The 21,997-nt window shown below is 41.0% G+C and overlaps 2 protein-coding genes across 5 annotated transcripts in view; both read left to right on the top strand.

The window, feature by feature from the left end:
• The window catches only part of vaspb (vasodilator stimulated phosphoprotein b), a 29,187-nt gene extending 26,913 nt beyond the window's left edge, over window positions 1-2,274 (top strand). For all 3 annotated transcript variants that reach the window (XM_079677877.1, XM_079677875.1, XM_079677876.1), the window contains 3 exons: window positions 421-493; window positions 611-668; window positions 764-2,274. In XM_079677877.1, coding sequence (XP_079534003.1) covers window positions 421-493; window positions 611-668; window positions 764-798 — 166 coding nt within the window. In that variant the 3' untranslated portion in view covers window positions 799-2,274. The remainder of the gene's footprint in view (window positions 1-420; window positions 494-610; window positions 669-763) is intronic.
• A 1,188-nt stretch (window positions 2,275-3,462) lies between these two features.
• The window catches only part of LOC307036004 (clathrin heavy chain 1), a 32,269-nt gene continuing 13,734 nt past the window's right edge, over window positions 3,463-21,997 (top strand). Inside the window, exons 1-17 of one of the 2 annotated variants that reach the window (XM_079675933.1) lie at window positions 3,463-3,877; window positions 7,479-7,686; window positions 11,252-11,520; window positions 12,577-12,738; window positions 12,888-13,001; window positions 13,248-13,421; window positions 14,813-15,010; window positions 15,491-15,691; window positions 16,127-16,279; window positions 16,729-16,851; window positions 17,681-17,818; window positions 18,009-18,173; window positions 18,260-18,440; window positions 18,532-18,695; window positions 19,743-19,868; window positions 20,009-20,151; window positions 21,167-21,401. In XM_079675933.1, the coding sequence (XP_079532059.1) occupies window positions 3,836-3,877; window positions 7,479-7,686; window positions 11,252-11,520; window positions 12,577-12,738; window positions 12,888-13,001; window positions 13,248-13,421; window positions 14,813-15,010; window positions 15,491-15,691; window positions 16,127-16,279; window positions 16,729-16,851; window positions 17,681-17,818; window positions 18,009-18,173; window positions 18,260-18,440; window positions 18,532-18,695; window positions 19,743-19,868; window positions 20,009-20,151; window positions 21,167-21,401 (2,796 nt within the window). In that variant the 5' untranslated portion in view covers window positions 3,463-3,835. The remainder of the gene's footprint in view (window positions 3,878-7,478; window positions 7,687-11,251; window positions 11,521-12,576; window positions 12,739-12,887; window positions 13,002-13,247; window positions 13,422-14,812; window positions 15,011-15,490; window positions 15,692-16,126; window positions 16,280-16,728; window positions 16,852-17,680; window positions 17,819-18,008; window positions 18,174-18,259; window positions 18,441-18,531; window positions 18,696-19,742; window positions 19,869-20,008; window positions 20,152-21,166; window positions 21,402-21,997) is intronic. The other variant, XM_079675934.1, reaches the window with a different exon arrangement.

Raw genomic sequence — 21,997 nt, 5'->3', positions numbered from 1 at the left:
GCTGGTAAGTAGACATAAGCATTTTCCAGAGAGGATGGCACCATCTAATGGATCAGAGAGTAGCATGCACCCAGGGGACTCGTAGGTTTTCCAGCCGGGCGTGTCATGGCTGAAAAAGGAAAATCGGCCTGATGGTGTGATTAATGGTTAATGTCACTTCTGAGCGCTGGCGTCGATGCTGTCCTCCTTTTTTTTTTCGGTGGGTTTTCATTTCTGAATTGCTATCAGTTCAGAAGGGCTTGGCCTCTCTGGTTTGTGGACAACTTTCTACTCACTTTTCCGTCACCGCTCTGTTACTACTACTGGTGAGGTGCTCGTTGTCAATGCAGTGCCATGGACCGTCTTGGCTTCTTCTTGTTTTTCTGAAACACAAACTTAAATAAATATTTCTCTGTTTCTGTGTCTCTTCTCTTCTAATAGGCCGAAGCCTGCTGGCAACAACGGTAACGATGCTGGGGGAATGGAAGACTCGGATTTAGAGAAAATGAAACAGGTGAGTTCCTCATCAGCCTAGCAACAGTTTCTCTCCCACACGCTCCCTCCCCCATTTGTAGTACAGGCCTCAGATCACTAGTAACTGTGCCATGACTGACAATCCATTTGTTTGCAGGAAATCCTGGAGGAGGTGCGGAAAGAATTACAAAAAGTCAAGGAAGAAATTATCGGAGGTAAGGATTATTTGCATTAAAAAGTCTTTTTTTATTGATCTTCAAAATACAGTATTTTGGGTACTAAATACTTGTTTCCTCCTCTTCTCCGCCAGCCTTCGTTCAGGAGCTGCAGAAGAGAAGCACATAGTCCTGCTGGTGCTCAGGTGTGAGGGAGGGTGTGATGGATGGAGGTAGTTGGGGACCTCTCCTCTAATGCGCCCTCCCATGTAGCCCAGGGATTTCTCTCTTTCCTCCTACACATCTTCTCTTTTCCCTCACACACAAACATGCTTACAAGTGCATCGTGCATATTCACTTCATGTAACCCAGGGAACTTCCTCACGTCGCCATCCGGCACTTTTCATCCTCCCTCTCTAAACAAAATTGCGACGGTGGTCCCATGCATCCCATCCCCTGCCCCTGTTCATTCATCCTGTCCCCTCTCGTGATTTTCTGTTCATCCCATTCAGAGCACATAGCTACAGCCACATTTTGCCATCATGTACACTCATCATAACAACCCTCTTTTCTGCAGAAACCCTGCTACTTGTGTCTTCTCCCTTCTGCTATCACCATCTACTGATAGAGCAGTCTTCAGTATTCAGGGACGATGTATCAGTCACGTTTTTACTGTAATAACAAGATGCTGGGATCCTTTAATTTTTTTCTCAGTTGGCGAACAATTGTCTAACCTCAAACACTGCTGCAGATAGCTCACATCAGACGTCTGTGGTTAGTCTGTAATGGTAGTTGGAGGGTGGAAAACAACAATGGAGGACGGATCAGAGACTCCCTGACTGCTGCAGTGTGTCTCCGTCAAAGTGGACTAAAAAACAGCACAACAAGCCTTCACTGCTGCGAGAGAAATGAGAGGACGAGGAGAAGACAAGCAAAGGGAATCTTACGGAGTGCTGTGAAAGAGGAGTGTGTTGTAGTTTTGTGATGTGTGAGAAATGTATTGCACTTGTTCCAGAGGAAGTGTGTCTGTGTGCGCCACGCTGCCTTGACAGACTATTCCCTCTCACTCAACGTGAGATATGTGTCGGCCGGTGCAGTGTTCCCTCACTGTGCTCCCGCTAGTTTCTTTTTCTTCCATTCTAGCTATGTTTTCTAACTTTAAAAAACATGACAAACGGCCATGATGAGGTCAATTAATTTGGCCATGACCAACTGCCTTGAGAATAAATATATAAATATATATATATAAGGAAAAATATATATTTGTTTTGAGGGAAAATGTTAGCAAAAATAAAATGGTGTTTCTATTTTAATTGAAATGACTGGTGAATGGGGATTTTCTTTTTCCTTTCTTTTTCAATGATTGTTCTTCTTATGAAATGTTATTTTGGGTTTTCTTTTTTCTAATAGAGTCTAGGCTTTTTACACTGAAATATTAAGAGAACAGCTTAGAGACACTGGATTAGAAATGTCTTTATAGTCGAATACAGCTGCTTCTTGAAATGCATTTCTTTGTCTTGAGTCATCTTTTGCTTCCTGCTTTGAGATTTCTTTGAATTATAATACATTTTCTATGAATTGACGAGGGCTGTACTGCACAAACTTGCACTTAAATGAAAACTCCTGTTAAGGCGAGGCATTTAAATTAAAGACTGATTAAAAATGATATGCACGTTTTCTTTTGTTAGATTCAAAACAAATTTATTTTAACTTCTGTAACAATTTCAGCTGTGTTTCACATGACTTAATTCTAGACAATAAAAATGTGCTGACTGACTTAACATCCTTACATTTGGAAATGTTAAAGTATTATTGTCCCAAAAATACCCACAACTTTACAAAAAAAAGTGATTTTCTTTTTTATAAAAAAAATGCCTTTAATTGCCTGGTTTCACTAACTTTGGCTGTTTGCTTGTTTGTGTTTTTCAAACTAACATTTCCTCAAAAGGGTTGCCTGTAGCTTTAACAACATGCTGTCATGGATTTAAAAGACTGTGTACTAATTTGAACTGACTGAATTTCTGACTTTATTAACATCTGTATACAGTGCAATGCAGAGGAACAATATTGTGCAAACATCCATATATCAATTCAGGTGCAGAGCTATGTGCAAACAAAGTGCAGTAATTAGGGCTGATTATTTTCATTATTGATTAATCTGGTCAACTCGTTTGGTTAATGAAATGTCCACTGCATTAAGTTTCTTGTTTTTCCAACTCAAAATTGAAAGATTTTCAAGTAAGAAGTTTCCTAAAAAATGCATTTTCTGTAATCTTTGCATAATTTATTTTAGTAATGATTAATCATCAAAATAGATAAATATTTTACTTTTGATCGACCTATCGTTGCAGTTCTAGGAAGAACAAACGTGTAAACCAAAACTATAAAAATAGAAATAGTGTAAATATAAATACAAGTAGTAAAAACAAATCTAAGTGACTAAAATTGAATGGCGTGGTTTTACTGATTTTGACCATATGCATGTGTTTCTTTATGAAATTAATGTTTTTTCTAATAACATTAGTTGGACTGATGCTTTAAAACATCACGCTGTCACGTTTTTATTTAAATGCATTTACTAAATTGTAACTGAATTAACACACAAAGGCGATTTATGCGGTGTGTTTTAAGGAAGCTAAACTAAATTGTTCCTGGATGATATTTATTTATTTTAATGTAATAGAACTAGGTGCCATTTATTTATTTTTAATGTAATGTACTATATTGTAACGGAACTGACGCACATGGGCGATGTATGCGGTTCGTTTAAGGAGGATAAACTCCTGTTAAATTCTTACAAATATAAGAAACAACACAGATAGTGTATTTATTATTCTTATGTTAAAAATAATAAATTATGAAACCCCTCCATCCTTAACCCAGGGGCGTTCAGGGACCAGTGTCCTTCCAGAGCTCCCTGGATGCTTCCGGACTGAAGCAGGCTCTTTCCGCCGCCATTGCGGATTTCGGACAGAAGATCAGCCACTGCTATCCATCGATGCAGGGCAGGAAGCACTCACAGAAGGGGGACATATCTAACATTTTTTACCAATAGCAGATTCCGGAAACACGATCACCAACACCGTATTTTACCTTTTATCGTGTCTTTTTGTTTTCACTGACTGGCTCCGACCTACACAGTGAGGAGGTCGAAGCTAGTAGCGGTGCATAGCTAGCTGTACGGCTAGGATTTCAGGAGGAGGAGAAGCTAAAAAGAAACCCTCACCATGGCTCAAATCCTACCTATCCGCTTCCAGGAGCACCTGCAGGTATGTTAGCAAACCTTTATAGCAATGTGTGAACACATAACAAACGTTATCGTTATATCTTAATTGTACCCGCTTAGCTGCCGTTTGACAGCTAGCTAGCTAAGCTAACGTCAATACCAAACCCCCAGGAAGGAAGTGCGCCGGCTGTTGAAGACAATTTTTGGAATGGTCGTAGTGTACACACGGTGGTACTACAGCTTCCCTGACGTCACGTTGGCCCAAAAATACTTTTTCTCGTTGAATTGCATTGGGAAAGACACGTCTGTAAATCAGCGTGTAATTTTATTTTTAGCTAAATAAACTACCAAGCACGAACCTTTGTATAGCTCTCATTTGAATGCCTGGGTCTAAAAGTTGTAAAATGCGCTCAAAGCTGAATGCAGTGTTATTTTCGCTCCCCATTCATTTGACTTGGCAGAGGGAGGGAGATCGGAGGCGGTGCTTGAGGGAAACTCAACTGCGCATGCTCTGTGGGCCCGCGTACGGGTACCTTCTGAATCTACAGTCGTTTTATTTTGGGCTTCATACGCCACTGAGCGACTCTCATAGGAATGAACGGTGTATTCAGTTATCTTCAGTTCAAAACCCGCAGCAAATGAATGACCTCCCCTCCCCCGTTTAGTCAGAAGCTAACGGCTAGCATCTCTCATTCATTGCACTGATGCTGTTGCTACGCTAGCCGAGGTTAGCTGTCATCGACGGACAGGGGGATAATACTTACATTAAACAGGCTTCCATGACCTTCAGTGTGTAGTTCTTGTGTTATTGATATCTACATGGCTACATTTAGCTTAGCAAACATTAGGTATATTAGCTATCGTTACAGTAGATGGGTCGTGATGTTGCATTCACGTCACTGGAGATGTATTCAGTCTGCTAAATGCTAATCTGCTCTGATGTAGCTGTCATATTTTCCCTCTTTCTCTCTTATTCTTTTATTTTATTATATATAAAATATATATGTACATCAAACATTATATACACATAACAGATTGACATCAGGGGTACATGTACAGAGATACATTATATTCGGTATATTTATATTCTGTATTCAATATATATATATATATATACATCTTTCATTATTGTCATGCATATATTCACTGTTTGGCGTATATTGTTTATCTTCTACTGCCGATATATTTAGCTTTATTGTTGATTGTATATTATTTACTTGTAATGTATACAATGTATTGTCTATGCTGCTGTGGTGATTTTATTTTCCCAAATTGTGATCAATAAAGTATCAGTCTATAAATCTTATCTTTTATCCTATCTTAAAAAATAAAATAGGAACATATAAATACAATTGTGATTAAATACAAAAGGGCACATTTCAAGTAAAATATTTATCAAATACACATTTGGTTCTTATCTTTTTAATAGTTGTTCCATATTCTTGTAATTCTTAGTACAAATCTGCAAACTTTGATTTAGAGACAGTCCATTTCTTCTTGTTAATGTCAACAAGTAGTTACAATATTTGTATCAAATCCATCACCCTTAAAGTTTATAAAAGTGTCCTCCTGCTGAAGTTGTATAGTTTTTCCCAAAGTCAATATCAATTTTAAATCTCTCTAGGGTCTTTTTCACAGTATGAAACATGTATCTAAATGTGTGATTGAAACCTCTTCAACCTTTATTATCATGTAGCTATAAAGTCATTATATCACATGGGATCTCTAATGTGATATTAAGCTAACTAGTAGCTGTGAAACCGTGGTCGGCTGCAAACTAAGCGTGTGCCATTATTCAGTAATGTGGTGTCACGACAGGCCTGTAGTGGATTTTACCTGGAACATATATTATCTTATTTCCCATCTGTCGGAGGTGAGGCATGGTCCACCTATTCTTCCGTTAAGTTAAGACATCATGTCACTGATGCATATGTTTTATATTACATTACATGTCATTTGTTAGATGCTTTTATCCAAAGCGAATTACATACTTAATACTGTGGACAATCCCCACAGGAGCATTTTGGGGTGAAGTGTCTTGCCCAGGGACACAACGACATGCTGACTGCAGTCAGACTCAAACTTGCTATCCCCTGATTCGAAGTCCAGCACACTATCCACTGAGCCACAGCCTCCCCCTAATTTCATAAAACACCTGTATCCGGATCAGGTGCATCTAACTGAATTCGTAACAGTTGGTAGATGTGTTTGAAGTAGATGTGGCATCAATCTCGTCACATATTTAACAAATAACTTATGCAGACAATAAACAAACATGAACCACTCAAATACATCCAATAAATGCATTTATAGCATCTGTGCAATGTTCAGCAACGAGTGATGGCTGCTGGAATAATATGTTTGTACTTTGTTGGGAGACTCTTATATGGTTGTTATATTTCTTAAGGATATTTGTATTCTTAATATTTATGTTCTTTACTGTGTACTTGCCCTGTATTTAAATATCCTCTACAATTACAAAGCCAATTCCTTGTAAGTGAAAACGTACTATTTGGGAGTTTTTCTGAATCCAAACCTTCATCCGAAGGACTAAGCAGTGAATTCAGTGTGCACAGGGTGGGAAGAGTCATCTAAATAGAGCCGGTCATTACTGTGTGGTGTTCAGGGAGGGACCCTGGGTTAAGCTGTGACTCGAGCAGCAGCCTGCTAGACCATTTAACCATTTCCTTCAGAGAATCACTCCTTGTGGGAGATACAGATAAAAATAGATACAACAAATAAAATAAGATCTTCATGGTTTCCTCAACAAAACAAAAACCGGTTCCCCCGTTTGCACACGGCTTCACAATTAGCGTTATCCGTAATTGTCCCAAGGCATGGGGAATAGTCTGTTTAATCAAAAATCTCAGCTGCTTGATGTATTTGTGATTATTGTTCTCCCTAAAATGTAAGAAATGAACCATTCAGGAAGCAGCACCTTGGATGACCTCTAACTATAAGTCAATATTCTCCAGTTTATTAAATTTGTATTTTTATACAGAGAGTGTTTTTTTCTGTTATTTAGCCAAACCTTAATGATAGAGATGGGATGGACCGAATAATAGAAACACACATCAATGTATTGCAACTGTTACGAGGACCACAAGAAAGGTCTTTAAGGAGGGCACTGCACATCTATACCTGCAGTTCATAATGGTTATTAAACCAGAGCCCCAATGTGGATATCCATTGCAGAGTTGGAATAACTTATAATAATTAATTATCTTTTAAGCAATCCAAAGACACTTTTCAGACGGAAACAAAGGCTGTATAGTTTATTTCATAGCCCAATGTTAGCTTTGTACCTCAAAACTCATTGGTATCATAAACGCTTGATTATTTTTTGCAATAACCCAAAATCTCATTGAAAAATCCCATTCGCTTTTTTTGGAGGGAACTCTTGCAATATTAACTTCCGGCTCGGCCTTCAAAAGCACGCCATCACTGCACCAATCTATTTGCATGATGTATTTCTGTCTAAAAAAGTGCTTTCAAATGATTCTATGGATGATGCCTTTTTAAGATATGTAATATATTTACCTAAAAGACCACACCTTTTTAATAAGTATTGTCATGATTTTTTTGCGTTGGACTGTGTTTTCCATGGGCTGCTTCTTTAAACAAGTCGTGTGTTCATATCTCAGCTCCAGAACCTGGGAATCAACCCGGCCAACATTGGGTTCAGCACTCTGACCATGGAGTCTGATAAGTTCATCTGCATCAGAGAGAAGGTGGGTGAGCAGGCCCAGGTGGTCATCATCGACATGGCCGACCCCAACAACCCCATCCGCCGGCCCATCTCCGCAGACAGCGCCATCATGAACCCTGCCAGCAAAGTTATTGCCCTTAAAGGTAAGCTAATGCTACAAAGCACGTGTTAGCGTTGTTAGCTTAACGTGACACCCAGAGAGGAAAGTTTGTGGAAACTCAGAAGTAATTTTTCGGGCCGTTGACACACGGTGCTTTTTTAATGCATCGGGTCATTTGTGTAAATTTGGTTTGTGTTGTCAGTCAGTTACGTAGCTGTCACAGTCTGCTTTTCATTTTGATGTTCATATGTAGACCACCTCATAACTGTCTGTCAGGTAACTGAAATACAGTGTAAGAATTTTAAAATGTAATATTTGAGGGAAAGGTAGCCGTAGCACTGGAGAGTAAACTGTCATGCTGTCATGAATGCTTTGTCTATTTTGCTTGTTTTTTGCTCTTTTTTCATTTCCTACTGCTTTCTTATGTTTGCAGACGGTGAGTTGAATTTTACATATCATGAGTTGTCAAAGTGTACTCCTGTTTGCACTGTCTTCTTGAGATGTTTTGCATAGTTGGTCATTTTGTGATGAATGCTTGGATTTACAATAACAAAGCAAGCATAGCAAAATCGTGTGTGTGTGTGTGTGTGTGTGTGTGTGTGTGTGTGTGTGTGTGTGTGTGTGTGTGTGTGTGTGTGTGTGTGTGTGTGTGTGTGTGTGTGTGTGTGTGTGTGTGTGTGTGTGTGTGTGTGTGTGTGTGTGTGTGTGTGTGTGTGTGTGTGTGTGTGTGTGTGTGTGTGTGTGTGTGTGTGTGTGTGTGTGTGTGTGTGTGTGTGTCATTTGCTGTAAATATATTTGATATTACAGCTGACCATTTTCTGAAAAATAGTTGAATGAAAACACTTATTTTGAGGTAAAAGATAAAGGCAACAGAAAAGCCTGTACTGAACGAATAATGGCTGCCCTTTTTATAAATCAATTTGAAAAAGGATGTCAGCATACAGTTCCTACGTCACTTTAAAACTGCCTGTCACCATACGAAAGCACTTCCGTTACATCATCTGCCAGAAAATTGTCTTTAAATAATCTTTAATTTAACATTGAACGACGACAAACCCTGACCCAAGCAAAATACCTCATAGATTAAAATATTTTAAATATGATGTGCCTTGGAAAGTGGTTGGTAGTAATGTACAGTATGCAGTAAAAGGGTTTAAAATAATAATTTAAGCAATGGGAAAATCAAGCAAGCAGTGTCTTTTGGACGTGTTTCTATAAAGATATTTAATGTGCCTTATGTGTGGAGCGAAAATGAAACACTAGTTGTTATTATTAGAATTTGGTGCCATTGGCATGAGTTGTTAGAATGAAATATACTCTTAGTAGTTTTATATATATGTTGGTTAGCAGACAGTCCTGTAGATTTGTAAATTGACCGGCACATCGTTGGTTTGGTTCTCTACCTCCTTCAAATTGATGCTTATCCGAATTTGGCTCTTGTTGTGATATAATTCAGATTTTCCATGAAGTTATTCGACTGTATGGAGTATTGGAACATGTCTTGCTTTGGTGCCCCTTGTGGTACGATCCGAGATGACAGGGAGATGCACAGTTACTCATAACAAACGCATGTAAAGAGAATCTGCAGAGATGAATTCAAATTTGTGGCCTGTTGGAAGACGTTCACCTACTTCCTCTTCACATTATGTCAAAGGAGTAATCTTCAGGCTTATAAAACCTTCAGTGTGTGTTGAATAACCTCAATAAGTGCAGTTACAGTGTTTGTGCACGAGAATAATCGTCACTTCACTTTTTGTCTGTATTTCCTGTAGCCACACACACTTTGACCAAAGCATTTGTTTACAAATATCACTGTATGCATTGTCACTCATGTGCTGTACTGCCCTTATGGGTTTTAGTTAGATTCCATCTCAAATATATGTCTTGGGCACAAAGAGTTGGTGTGTGTTTCCTGGAGTGATACCAAGTAGTATGGGTGTGATGCGTCCTTCCCCATCCCATCTGTTTGTGTGCTTTGTGGTCGTCTTTTGCCAATCTGCATTCAGACTAGGGCTGCACGATTTGGGGAAATAATCTAAGTGCGATTTTTCTGACAGATATTGCGATTCGAGTTGCGATATTTGTTTTTAAGCGACCCAACGGAAGTTTATTGTAAAATGCGGCCATATCTCCGGCTAGGAAGGTCGTATCAACATGCTCCCGTCTCTAGCACCCCCGCAGCCCGAGCTACGAGTGAAAGAACTAAACTTATATGAAACTTCCGTTGGGTTGCTTTAAAGTCAAGCTTCAGTTTCAGATTCACCCTGTAATAGATGTAACACATGTGATGGAGCATTGCTAACCTGACTCAGATGGTTCACCAAACCATCTAGGAGAGCTCCATTGGAAGCCATTTGGAAAGGGCAGGCACTTTGAAAAATACTTGGCAGGTGATTGGATCAATATGTCTATCACTTTCTATCATGGGCCACTTCTGATTGGTTAACAATGGCTGGTACATGTGGAGCACAGCACTTCTGATTGGTGTGGATGACTGACACACAAGAAGAAGAAAAAAAAGAGAAGTTTTCAAAAAAATGGCAGGCTTTGCGATTTGCTAATCGCATCATTTTGAATCGCGATTTCCATTTAAAATCAATTAATCGTTCAGCCCTAATTCAGACCCACCCCAAACTCCCATCTCCATCATTTTAGGATGACATTTCAGTGTGAATCTCTCAAGAGAAACGGGCCACACGCCTAGAGACTCATTTCTCCAGTAGGTGGTGGGGGGGAGGAGGGGTCGGACCTTAGTTTAACTTGCACTGGGCACCATGTATTTCTGCTACAGAAGAGGATTAGGGCCACATGTCTGACCAAAACTGATATTTTTTGTTTGTTACAACAAAAAAGGGAGAAATCAGAAATCAAAGAATCCTGAGTTAAATTACAGAATCTCTCAGATAAAGAAAAATCACTTTTCGTCAAATGTGGCCCTAATTCTCTTCTGTAATCTGCAAACACAGAAAGTATAGTAGTGATATTAATGTCTCAAAGCAGGGATCCAAACTTAAAACGGTACTAATATTTAGACATTAAACTGTATCCAGGAAGTCCAGTTTGAGTAATAGACACACGTTTTAATGCTAATTGGAATGCACAGCCTATTAGATCCTATAAATCAGCCTTTGACATTCATGTCTTTATGTCCATTACATTGACTACCAGGTCAAGAGTAGAGACACCCGTTCACATTGAAGCTTGAAAATCTCCCTTGCTTTGCAAATACAGTGGCCTGCATTGAAATGAATGAGGGGAAACTGCATTGTCTTTAATGCAGATGTGTTATTGTTCTTTCAGTAAAATGCATCAGACCTAACTGAATGCAGACCCCACAGTGGCTGCCCTTTTGTTGCTCTTGCCTCTTGTTTTCACTCTGGTTCTGGCTTCTTGTTTGGTCCTTCGGTGTCACTAAACCTGACTAACACATGGATCCAGTGATTGGACGTTGGTATGCCCGAATCCTGTGTGTACTCCCAGAGTCTGCTGTAATGTGTGTTTTCCTGTGCTAGTCACTTAATGATCGTGGTGCTTCTATTTTATTTTTATCATCTTTTTTTTTTTATGGTGGGGGTCACTGCGTTAACCTTCTCTCCTGATGTCCACAGCGGCAAAGACCCTGCAGATCTTCAACATCGAGATGAAGAGCAAGATGAAGGCTCACACCATGACAGACGACGTGACCTTCTGGAAGTGGATCTCCCTCAACACCGTCGCCCTGGTCACAGACAACGCGGTCTACCATTGGAGCATGGAGGGCGACTCTCAGCCAATCAAAGTGTTCGACCGTCACTCCAGCCTGGCAGGATGTCAGATCATCAACTACCGGACGGACGCCAAGCAGAAGTGGCTGCTGCTCATCGGCATCTCAGCACAGGTGATCACTGACTGAATGTTGTTAATAAACGTACTTAATACTCGCCCTTAGCAAACGGTTATTGCAGCAGAATAGCACTGTAACAGTTTATTAATATTTATAATTCAAACTTAATTTAGTAAAACTGCATCGTTCATATATACGTCTTTAAGCACGCTGAACTTGGTGTTTTTAGTATCCACCGCTGTCACTGTAGGATAAAAACCTCTCGACTGCTCTGTTTGTTAACTTGAAAAGTGAGCGGCCATGTCTGTTCTTCCTTAATCTGCATTATCTGTACATGCATGAACTAAAAGCTTGTGATGTATATTATTATTAAACAATTTAATTGTATGAATATCCATTAAAGGTAGGGTAGGTAATTCACTTCAGAAACACGTTTTGTTATATTCCATGGAATGCTCTTAACATCCCGATAGCAATGAATATATTAAATCCTTTGACAATAAATACATACAAAAATGTCATCTGTGGAAGCCGTGGCGCGGTAAAAAGCACGACCAATCATCTGAGCCGGCCCGGCTAAAATAACTGGATGGCCTACCTGCCTGTCAGCCTTCCATCTGTGCACAAACTTATCTCGTGCCCTCATTGGTCATGTGCGCGTTCGTGTGTGTTGGAGGAGGGGCTCTGTAAGGAAGTCTGAAGGAAGGGGCAGATTTTTTTCGGCTGCATACTTTTAAATTCTAGCGCACTCGAGCTGGTTTCTCCAAAATGACCTACCCTACCCTTTTAAATGGTATAAAATATATCTCATTACCATAAAAAATTTCTTGTAATAAAAACGGATATTTGTTTTCCTGGCTCATAAAAAAATAAGAAATTCAAATAAAATAAACATCGGCATTGATATCGTTTGACAAACTTGATAACAGTGCATCCTTAATTTTTATATTTTTTTTCTACTTTGAATAATGTCTATTTTAACAGAAAAAAATGCCTTTATAATTCGGAACCAATATTTGTGCAGCACGCAGAGGTGTTCAAGAATCAATACAACTGAAAAGGATCTTAATGCAACAATAACGCCTTAATGTGCATTTTTTCTTTTCCTAGCAAAACCGTGTGGTTGGAGCCATGCAGCTGTACTCTGTGGACAGGAAGGTGTCTCAGCCCATCGAGGGGCATGCCGCCGGCTTTGCACAGTTTAAAATGGAGGGCAACACTGAAGAATCCACCCTGTTCTGCTTTGCGGTGCGAGGACAGGCCGGAGGAAAGGTAATGACAGCACTGCCGAGACTAAACGCTGACACTGCAGAGATAAAGAGCTCAGGATAAAACTCATTTTAAATGTGTATAAGGAACTTTTCAGAGGCTCTTGTATCCTGACTGCTTCTCCTTTTGCCTCCATCTCTTTTCACCTTCAGCTGCATATCATTGAAGTAGGGACCCCGCCCACTGGGAACCAGCCCTTCCCAAAGAAAGCTGTCGATGTGTTCTTTCCTCCAGAAGCACAGAACGACTTCCCTGTGGCCATGCAGGTAACAAAACCACTTCCAAGAAGACACGTAGAGCCTGTTGGCTTTTTTCAAACTACTATTTGCCACATGGGTCAAAACTCTCCTGTGGTGCATCATTGTTATTTCTTCAAACAAAAAAGATTCTCCAAAAGGCCAGTCCAAAACTCCCCTCAGGTTGTGACCTCCCTCTCTGACCTGGCATTACTTAGCCTTGGTTTAATTTCTCCTTTACACTTCCTAACCAGATTTCTCTTTCTGCACATCTAGATCAGCTCCAAGCAAGACGTCGTCTTCCTCATCACCAAATACGGCTACATCCACCTGTATGACCTGGAGACTGGAACGTGTATCTACATGAACCGGATCAGCGGGGAGACCATTTTCGTCACCGCCCCCCATGAGCCAACTGCCGGCATCATCGGAGTCAACAGGAAAGGACAGGTATGCTGACATAGATGTTGAACTAACTATCAAAAGCAATTCCTTCCTGCAGGCTGCTTCTTATTTGGATTGATTGGATGAAATGGCATCAGGTATCGGTTAACAAATGTTTGTAGGATATAGAGAGGCGAAGTCCCGCCCATCTACTTCCGACCCATGGAACCTTATTTTCGGAAAGATTATGCATTGAAGTCAATGGAGAGAGAAAGATTATCTTTCGATCCCTTTTGAATTGTGCCATGAATTACACATATGATGTTTGTCAATCTTAAAAAATAATTTCCATGTCAAAAAAGTCACAGTTTGTTGTAAAACTGTTGAAATACAAGACTATAAAAAATACGCAACTAGAAAGACTACAAATCCCAGAGTCCCGGTCCCGCATGCTGGCTCTAAGGAACCGACTAACTCCCCTTGTGTGTATGTACAGCTCTCAACGTGCCCAGACTTGGAGTGATTTTCACCTCTTTTAATACTTTTCGCCTCATTCTGAAAGAAAGAAGTGAAATATGCTGACGTGACGGCCGTCTTGGTGTGTGGTGCGATACGGGAGATGTAGTTCATTGAGCGGTTTCACACAAAAAAAGTGTTACTTCACAGTTTTACGATACATTTGAATTGTTTTGACTTGCAATATTATCTTTTAAATTGACAAACATCATATGTGTAATTCTTGGCAAAATTCAAACGGGATCGAAAGATAATCTTTCTCTCTCCATTGACTTCAATACATAAGTTTTTCGAAATAAGGTCCCATGGAGGTCAACCGGAAAGGGAGGGTCTTCGCCTCTCTATATGTGGGATCAAGACCATTTACATGCACACAAACCTTTAGAACACACTACAGGAAAGGAAAAAACCCTAAAAAGCAGAATAGGGAATCTTTGATGTTATTTCTGATGTTTGTTATTTCTGATGTTTGTTATTCCTTTTCCCTGAGCCCTCTGTCTCTCAGCATGTGTCCTTGGGTGTTGTCGTGTGACCTTGACAGAGAATTCTCTGAAAATAACCGAGTCCAGCAGCATATTCGCTGCCGGGCATCTCGTGACAGTCACAGCAGGATGGCTAAGCCTTGCCAAGCAGACACAATCTAATCCTGTTACTGCTCTGTGCTCTTATCTGCAGATCGAGCCTGTACAGCTCTCAGTAACACACACACAGACACACACACACACACACACACACACGTAACACTACACCAGGCAATCCCTCCCTGTAATTTAGGAAGGTGACAAGTACAGGTCTTAGGATCTTATTCACTTAAATCTATTTTTGCATCCAGAGATTTGAGCGTCAATAGAGTGCACTGTTTGTACCAAGCAGGTGTTAAATGACTTATCTTCTGTTATGTACAGATAATAAAGAGTGCATATTATAATGTGTTTCTCTAGGTGTTGTCTGTGTGCGTGGAGGAGGAAAACATCATTCCCTACATCACCAACGTGCTCCAGAACCCGGACCTGGCGCTGCGCATGGCCGTCCGCAACAACCTCGCCGGTGCTGAGGAGCTGTTCGCACGCAAATTCAACACTCTGTTTGCAGCGGGGAATTACTCCGAGGCTGCCAAGGTGGCGGCCAACGCACCCAAGGTACTGCCACCATCAGGGTTGGGAGGGGTACCTTAAACATATTACTAGTTACCCGTAAATGACAAGTGCAAGAAATCCAAGAGAAAATAAATATCAATTAGATGTTTATTTTGACTGAAGTGTGTTATGTAAGACAATAGAACAATGTGACCTTAGAAAAGCAGAAACCAAGATATTTAGGATCAAACATGTTTTAATTGACAGGAAAAGCTGCCTTTCATTCAGCATATTCAGGCAGTAGCCTATACACCAACAATGAAACACATGAGCACACACTACAGTTTGAAAAGCAGAAATAACATTTTATGAACATATAGACATTTTTTAGATATGTAACAGCAATCTGATTACGTATGTTTTAATGTAACTAGGGGGATACAGTTACCTTTGGATCCTGATAATCCTGTTATATGTAATCAGTTACTTCCCAAACCTAATGTTACTGTTACTGATTTACCTCCATTCCTGTTTTCTCCCCAGGGGATCCTGCGGACCCCAGACACCATCCGTCGTTTCCAGAGTGTTCCCGCCCAGCCGGGCCAGACGTCCCCGCTGCTCCAGTACTTTGGCATCTTGCTGGACCAAGGCCAACTGAACAAGTTTGAGTCTCTGGAGCTGTGCAGGCCCGTCCTGCAGCAGGGCCGCAAGCAGCTCCTGGAGAAGTGGCTGAAAGAGGACAAGGTGTGTGTGCAGTGTTTGATTTGTCAATGTATTGAAACACACCTGCTTTTTGGAAATTCTATAGATTCAAGGCTTTCATCGTCATGTGTGCATCGCTACAGTGTAGATATGACAATACAAATCTTAGGTCACAGGCTCCTCCACAGTGCAACGCAATACAACAGATACAAAAGTGCAAGTAACTACAAATAGAATAGAAATAGTGCAAGAAGAGTCTATATACAAGTAACTGGAATATGATATGTTAGATAAATAAGTTGCAAACAGATGAATGTTATGGATGTTGTTTCAACAGTTCAGTTGTTTAGCAGTCTTATTGCCTGTGGTATGAAACTGTCTCTGAATCTGGTGTAACCCCAACCCTAAACAATGTGTCCCAAAGCAAGAGATACATTTTTTTGTTGGGAAGAAACACGTGTGTTTGTGTGTGTGTAGCTGGAGTGCTCTGAGGAGCTCGGAGACTTGGTGAAGTCTGTAGATCCCACTCTGGCCCTCAGCGTCTACCTCAGGGCCAACGTCCCCAACAAGGTCATCCAGTGCTTTGCAGAGACCGGACAGTTCCAGAAGATTGTCCTCTACGCCAAGAAGGTTTGTGACGCTGCCTGACTTTATTTTATATTTAATATCCGACTAGGCTTTTGCTGCGTCGTGATTTGCTGTTGTCTTTACCTTTGTGACCTGCTCTATCAAAATCACTCACATCGACCACGAAACACATCTAGAGTTACACAGACCGTTGGAAACACTATATTCTTAGCTTTCCAATAATATCCTTATTGTGTTTGTCCTGCAAATATTCCTTTACACGCTTCAACGCCGAATGTATCTTCTGGATGTGCCAACAATATTTGGATATTTTTAAAGCCAAGAATTTTTTTTAAATCAACCAAAACAACAAAATAACCAAAACATAAATTCATGATTATCTAGCCGTTGGGATATCTGAGTGATTTTGATAGAGCAGTTCACATGTCTCCGTAAAATGGCGAACCTCAGTGGTATGGATATGTAGTTTAAAGCTGTTGTTGTTCCTGTAGGTGGGCTACACTCCAGACTGGATCTTCTTGCTGAGGAACGTCATGCGCATCAGCCCAGAGCAGGGCCTGCAGTTCTCCCAGATGCTGGTCCAGGACGAGGAACCGCTTGCTGACATTACACAGGTAAAAAAAACAAAAACGTTTTCGCATGGACCATCAACGGAGGCTGTCAACAAACGTTAAAACGAACACCAATGAATGCGCTGCTCTCACAAGCTGTTGCTAAGGAACAAATGACTGCACAGACTGTGACTTATTTCCACCTCCCCTGAGCACAAGACCACCTTCGGTGTTCTGTAGCCTATGCTGTGTGCGTGCGAAGAGAGTCAGAAAGAGTGAGAGAGAGTGAGAGAGAGAGAGAGAGAGTCAGAGAGAGTGAGAGAGAGAGAGAGAGAGAAGTTCAGAGTTACTCGTTATTAATATTTTTGGATGGTTGCTCTGTGTTCACTTAAATAAAATAAATAAATACGTTCATTTAGCGCTTTTCTAGCATATCGCACAGCCGAATTCACAAAAATTTGCAAATGTGTAAATTGTCACTCTTAGAAACCTATGATTATTCATGTAGGCCTATTCCGTTTTATTCTGTTTAATCTCTGTTAACTTTGAATCTGTTATTGTTATACAATCCGGTGCGTTGTTATTGCTACCCGGCTGCGTCTCAATCAACAATAAATCGTCTTCTGATTAGAAAAAAACCTGCTGCATTTCGTGTGTGTGTAATCCCCGCGCACCCCCAGCTCTGACTGACTTCCTGCGTCCCTGCGTTTTCACCATGAATTCATAACACAAGCACCTACATCTCATCATATTGGCAAACATGGGAATAAGTGGGAGAGAAACTGGAGGAAACCTATACAACACACTACATGAATAAAGCAGAATAGGGCTGAAAATATGTAGTCTTTTTGAGACATTAATGATTATTATTGTGTATTTCTCTCTGTTCCAGATCGTTGATGTGTTCATGGAGTACAACCTGATCCAGCAGTGCACATCCTTCCTACTCGATGCCCTGAAGAACAACAGACCCATGGAGGGACCCCTGCAGACACGCCTGCTGGAAATGAATCTGGTGCACGCTCCACAGGTACAGAAACTAACTGAATTTAGCTCAGCTGATCATACATGCCAACATTACCATATTGCTGAGTTACAAATTGATGACTGCCATTTATCCAGATCTATTCTCGTTGCATTTCCTTTGTGCAAAGTGTGCTGTCTCAGACATACCTTCAGACAGTGTTGAATTTGTTTTGTCCCTGTGTCCGGTCTTGCAGGTTGCAGACGCCATCCTGGGCAATCAGATGTTCACCCACTACGACCGCGCTCATGTGGCTCAGCTGTGTGAGAAGGCCGGTCTCCTGCAGAGGGCGCTGGAGCATTACACCGACCTGTATGATATTAAGCGCGCTGTGGTGCACACACACCTTCTCAACCCAGAGGTACAACGCAGCCCAAGGGAAAATACTCAAATGGGACTGTTATTTTGTTCCCTGTATTCCTCAATGTTTCCTCTTCGCCTCTGCAGTGGTTGGTGAATTTCTTTGGCTCACTGTCAGTGGAGGACTCTCTGGAGTGTTTGAGGGCCATGCTGTCTGCAAACATCCGCCAGAACCTGCAGATCTGCGTCCAGGTCGCCTCCAAGTACCACGAGCAGCTCTCCACCCAGTCCCTCACTGAGCTGTTCGAGTCCTTCAAGAGCTTTGAAGGTAAACAAGCAATAAAGCATGTCCATTTAGAGAAAACACTATGTTTTAAAAGATGGTTGCACTCAGTTTGTGTTCCTTTTTTTGTCTTCAGGTTTGTTTTACTTCTTGGGGTCCATTGTGAACTTCAGCCAGGATCCAGAGGTCCACTTCAAATACATCCAGGCCGCCTGCAAGACGGGCCAGATCAAAGAGGTGGAGAGAATCTGCAGAGAGAGCAACTGCTACGACCCCGAACGCGTGAAGAACTTCCTCAAGGTCAGAAACGAACCAGTGCAGAAAAAACATTTCTTTATAACTAAGCCTTCCCTCGACTAAGGATTTTTTAAAATTGAAAAGTAGTCGTAAATTCAGAGCAATTAATCAACTAGTCATCACACGTTTATGGTTATGATGATGATTCCAGGGCTGAGAACAAATGTTATGAGTAACATTGGAGGACGTTGGATTATAAAACTGTAAGAATGAGACTTTAAAGAGGACCTATGCAAAATGCACTTTTTGATGTCTTTTATACATAAAGATGTTTCCCTGGTGCGTCGGGGAACTCACGCAGCGTCAGCAAATAAAACCCTTTCTCTTTTCCTCCGTACCCAAATCTCTAAAAACGGGGCTTCAACGGAGCTGATGCAGATTTGCGTCCGATATGACGTAATATGGGAAATGTGGACCCAGGGCCCAATCAGAAACTTTGCTATCAGAAACAAACAAATGTCTTTTTTTTTTTTAAAGCTTTATACCCCGAATCAGCACTTTTGAAACAGGAAGTGAAATAGAGGGATATGAGGCATGGCTAGAATGGGTGATCTGTTTGGTATTTTGAGCAAAACACTTCATAGACATATTTTTTATATATTTGTATATATCCGAGACCTATGCTTTTGCCTAAACATAACATGATGGGTGACCTTTAAAATATAAATGTAAAATGTACACAATATTAACGTCAGAAGCGCTGGTAATGATTCTTAATGTGTGTCAGAACAAGCAGCAAGGACACACACAACTTGTGAATGCGTAACTAAATTGTAATATCAACAAAATAACATGAGCAATTTTGCAAAACTAAAGTGAAAATATACATTACCGTTTATTTAAAAAATGTGAATAAATACAACAAACAAATAATAGGCAGAAAATGGAAAAAATATGTGCGTTGGCAAAAAAGCCTTCTTGCATTACTTGCGGCTAATGTTAAATTGACTTTTGGGGGCAGCCCTATTTATAACATCTAACCTTTCTCCCACTAATGAATCCAGACAGAGCATGTTTTTGTCACCTCTCATCTGTTATGTTTCTCTGCAGGAAGCCAAGCTGACTGACCAGCTGCCTCTGATCATCGTGTGCGACCGCTTTGACTTTGTCCACGACCTGGTTCTGTACCTGTACCGCAACACCCTGCAGAAATACATCGAGATCTACGTGCAGAAGGTACATTACGGCTTCATAGCCTATACGTTTTATAGTCACTGATACGAGGACTGCTTCAGACATTGGACAGCCGCTGAAATAGACTTTAGTTCTGCATTTTTCTTTGAATATGTTTGTAACTTTATGATAATTTATTCAAGGTTAACCCAAGCCGTCTGCCAGTCGTCATCGGGGGTTTGCTGGATGTGGACTGTGCTGAGGATGTGATTAAGAACCTGATCTTGGTGGTCAGAGGGCAGTTCTCCACCGATGAGCTGGTGGCTGAAGTAGAGAAGAGAAATCGGTAAGAAAAGAGGGAAATCATTTAACACTTTGCTCTATTCACCTTAAGTAGCCCCACCCCTTTCCCACTTTTGGTTTACTTGCATGTGTCAGTTCTTCCTATGGATGTATAATAAGAACTGGATACAGCAAGGGAGGCGGGGCCTCGTTCATTCCTATGAGAGTTGCTCATTGGCGCATGAAGACAAAATGGCCCAACTTTTGAGAGAGCAAAACGTCACAAAAGTATTCATATAATCATATAATCCGCTCTTATTGTGCATCCATGGGTAAAGGTACTGAACACGTCACATGAATGTGCCGGGCGGCGCGGTCCCGTGGGTTAGATCTGCGTTCATAATGCCGAGGAAAATAACTCTCAGAATAACGTTATTAGCACATTTTACAACTTGAGGAGCAAATGTTTTTAATAAGGGCTATACAAATGTTCTTACTGGGTAGTTTATTTAGTTTAAAAAAAATTATCCAACGATTTACAGACGTCTCTTTCCCAATGTTAGTCAATGGGAAAAAGTATTTCCGGGCCCAGCGACTAATACGGAAGTGTAGTACCGCCGTTTGGCCACAACGAATATTTTCCTCAGAGTCCAGCGCACTTCATGGGGGCTTGGTTCTTCCTGGTTAGCACTAGCAGCTAACCGGAAGTACCAAGTTAAAATAAGACGATGCGGTAGCGCCCTAGAGCAGGGAAAACATGAGGTGAATAAAGTCATGAGGCAGCACATGTATTTCTGTTGCTGTTCTGATGCCAGAAACTGACCATGATCAAATTTGAAAATCGGACCGCCCTGGCGAATATTAATCGATTATTAACCGCCGCCGCCGCTTGCTATTATTAGCATTAGTCTATATTTTGGTTGAAACTAAGCCAGGAAAAAAATGAAAAACATAAATAATAATTAAAAAAATATATATAAATAAAATCGAATTTAAAAAAAGAATTTTCGATTATTGAGACTGTAACGAATAATCGAATAATCGCTGGCATCCCTATTACTGACTGCATCTTCCTCCAGACTGAAGCTGCTGCTGCCGTGGTTAGAAGCTCGCATTCATGAAGGTTGCGAGGAACCCGCCACCCACAACGCCCTGGCCAAGATCTACATCGACAGCAACAACAACCCCGAGCGCTTCCTGAGGGAGAACCCCTTCTACGACAGCCGCGTAGTGGGCAAATACTGCGAGAAGAGAGACCCCCACCTGGCCTGTGTGGCCTACGAGAGAGGACAGTGTGACCAGGAGCTGATTCATGTGAGTCTAACGCCAAATCATACTTCTATTTAGGGATGCTCCGACCGATCGTCCGTCGATCGATATCGGCCGATATTCACTCCCTGCCGATCGATCGGAGCTCTCTATAAAGGCCGATCAGGAGAGCCAATCACATGACGTAAAAAATACATGACACTTTTCTCTGTGCGCGGCAAAACAAGCTCGCCAAAATGGCTTCACCAGTCTGGCAGTATTTTAACGTGTCCGAAATGACAATAAAATAGCGGTATGCAACGTGTGTGAAGCAGAAATCCTGCAGCTCCGCTCGCTGTGACGGACCGGTGAGCGGAGCGAAACACACACTAAGAGTTAGACCTAACACACTTAGCTATTTTATCTACCTCTGTGACAAGCTAAACTAGTTATACACATATGTATTCTTCACTGTCGGGTCAGCGAGATGCATGAGATACTGAAGGGCTGTCAGGAGAGAGAGAGATGGGGAGAGAGGAAAAGAGAGCGCTTCCGCTCATTTCTCCCATGTTATTTTCCAAAGTTAATGTAAACTTGAATAATGTACTTCATTTGAATGTAATAATTATGTTAGTTGTTGTTTGTGGAAGCGCCAGTGAATG

This window comes from Notothenia rossii, assembly GCF_949606895.1.
Source record: "Notothenia rossii genome assembly, chromosome: 4".
NCBI lineage: Eukaryota > Metazoa > Chordata > Actinopteri > Perciformes > Nototheniidae > Notothenia > Notothenia rossii.
The sequence above is the reverse complement of the archived record's forward strand: the minus strand, read 5'-3'. Positions and strand labels throughout refer to the sequence as shown.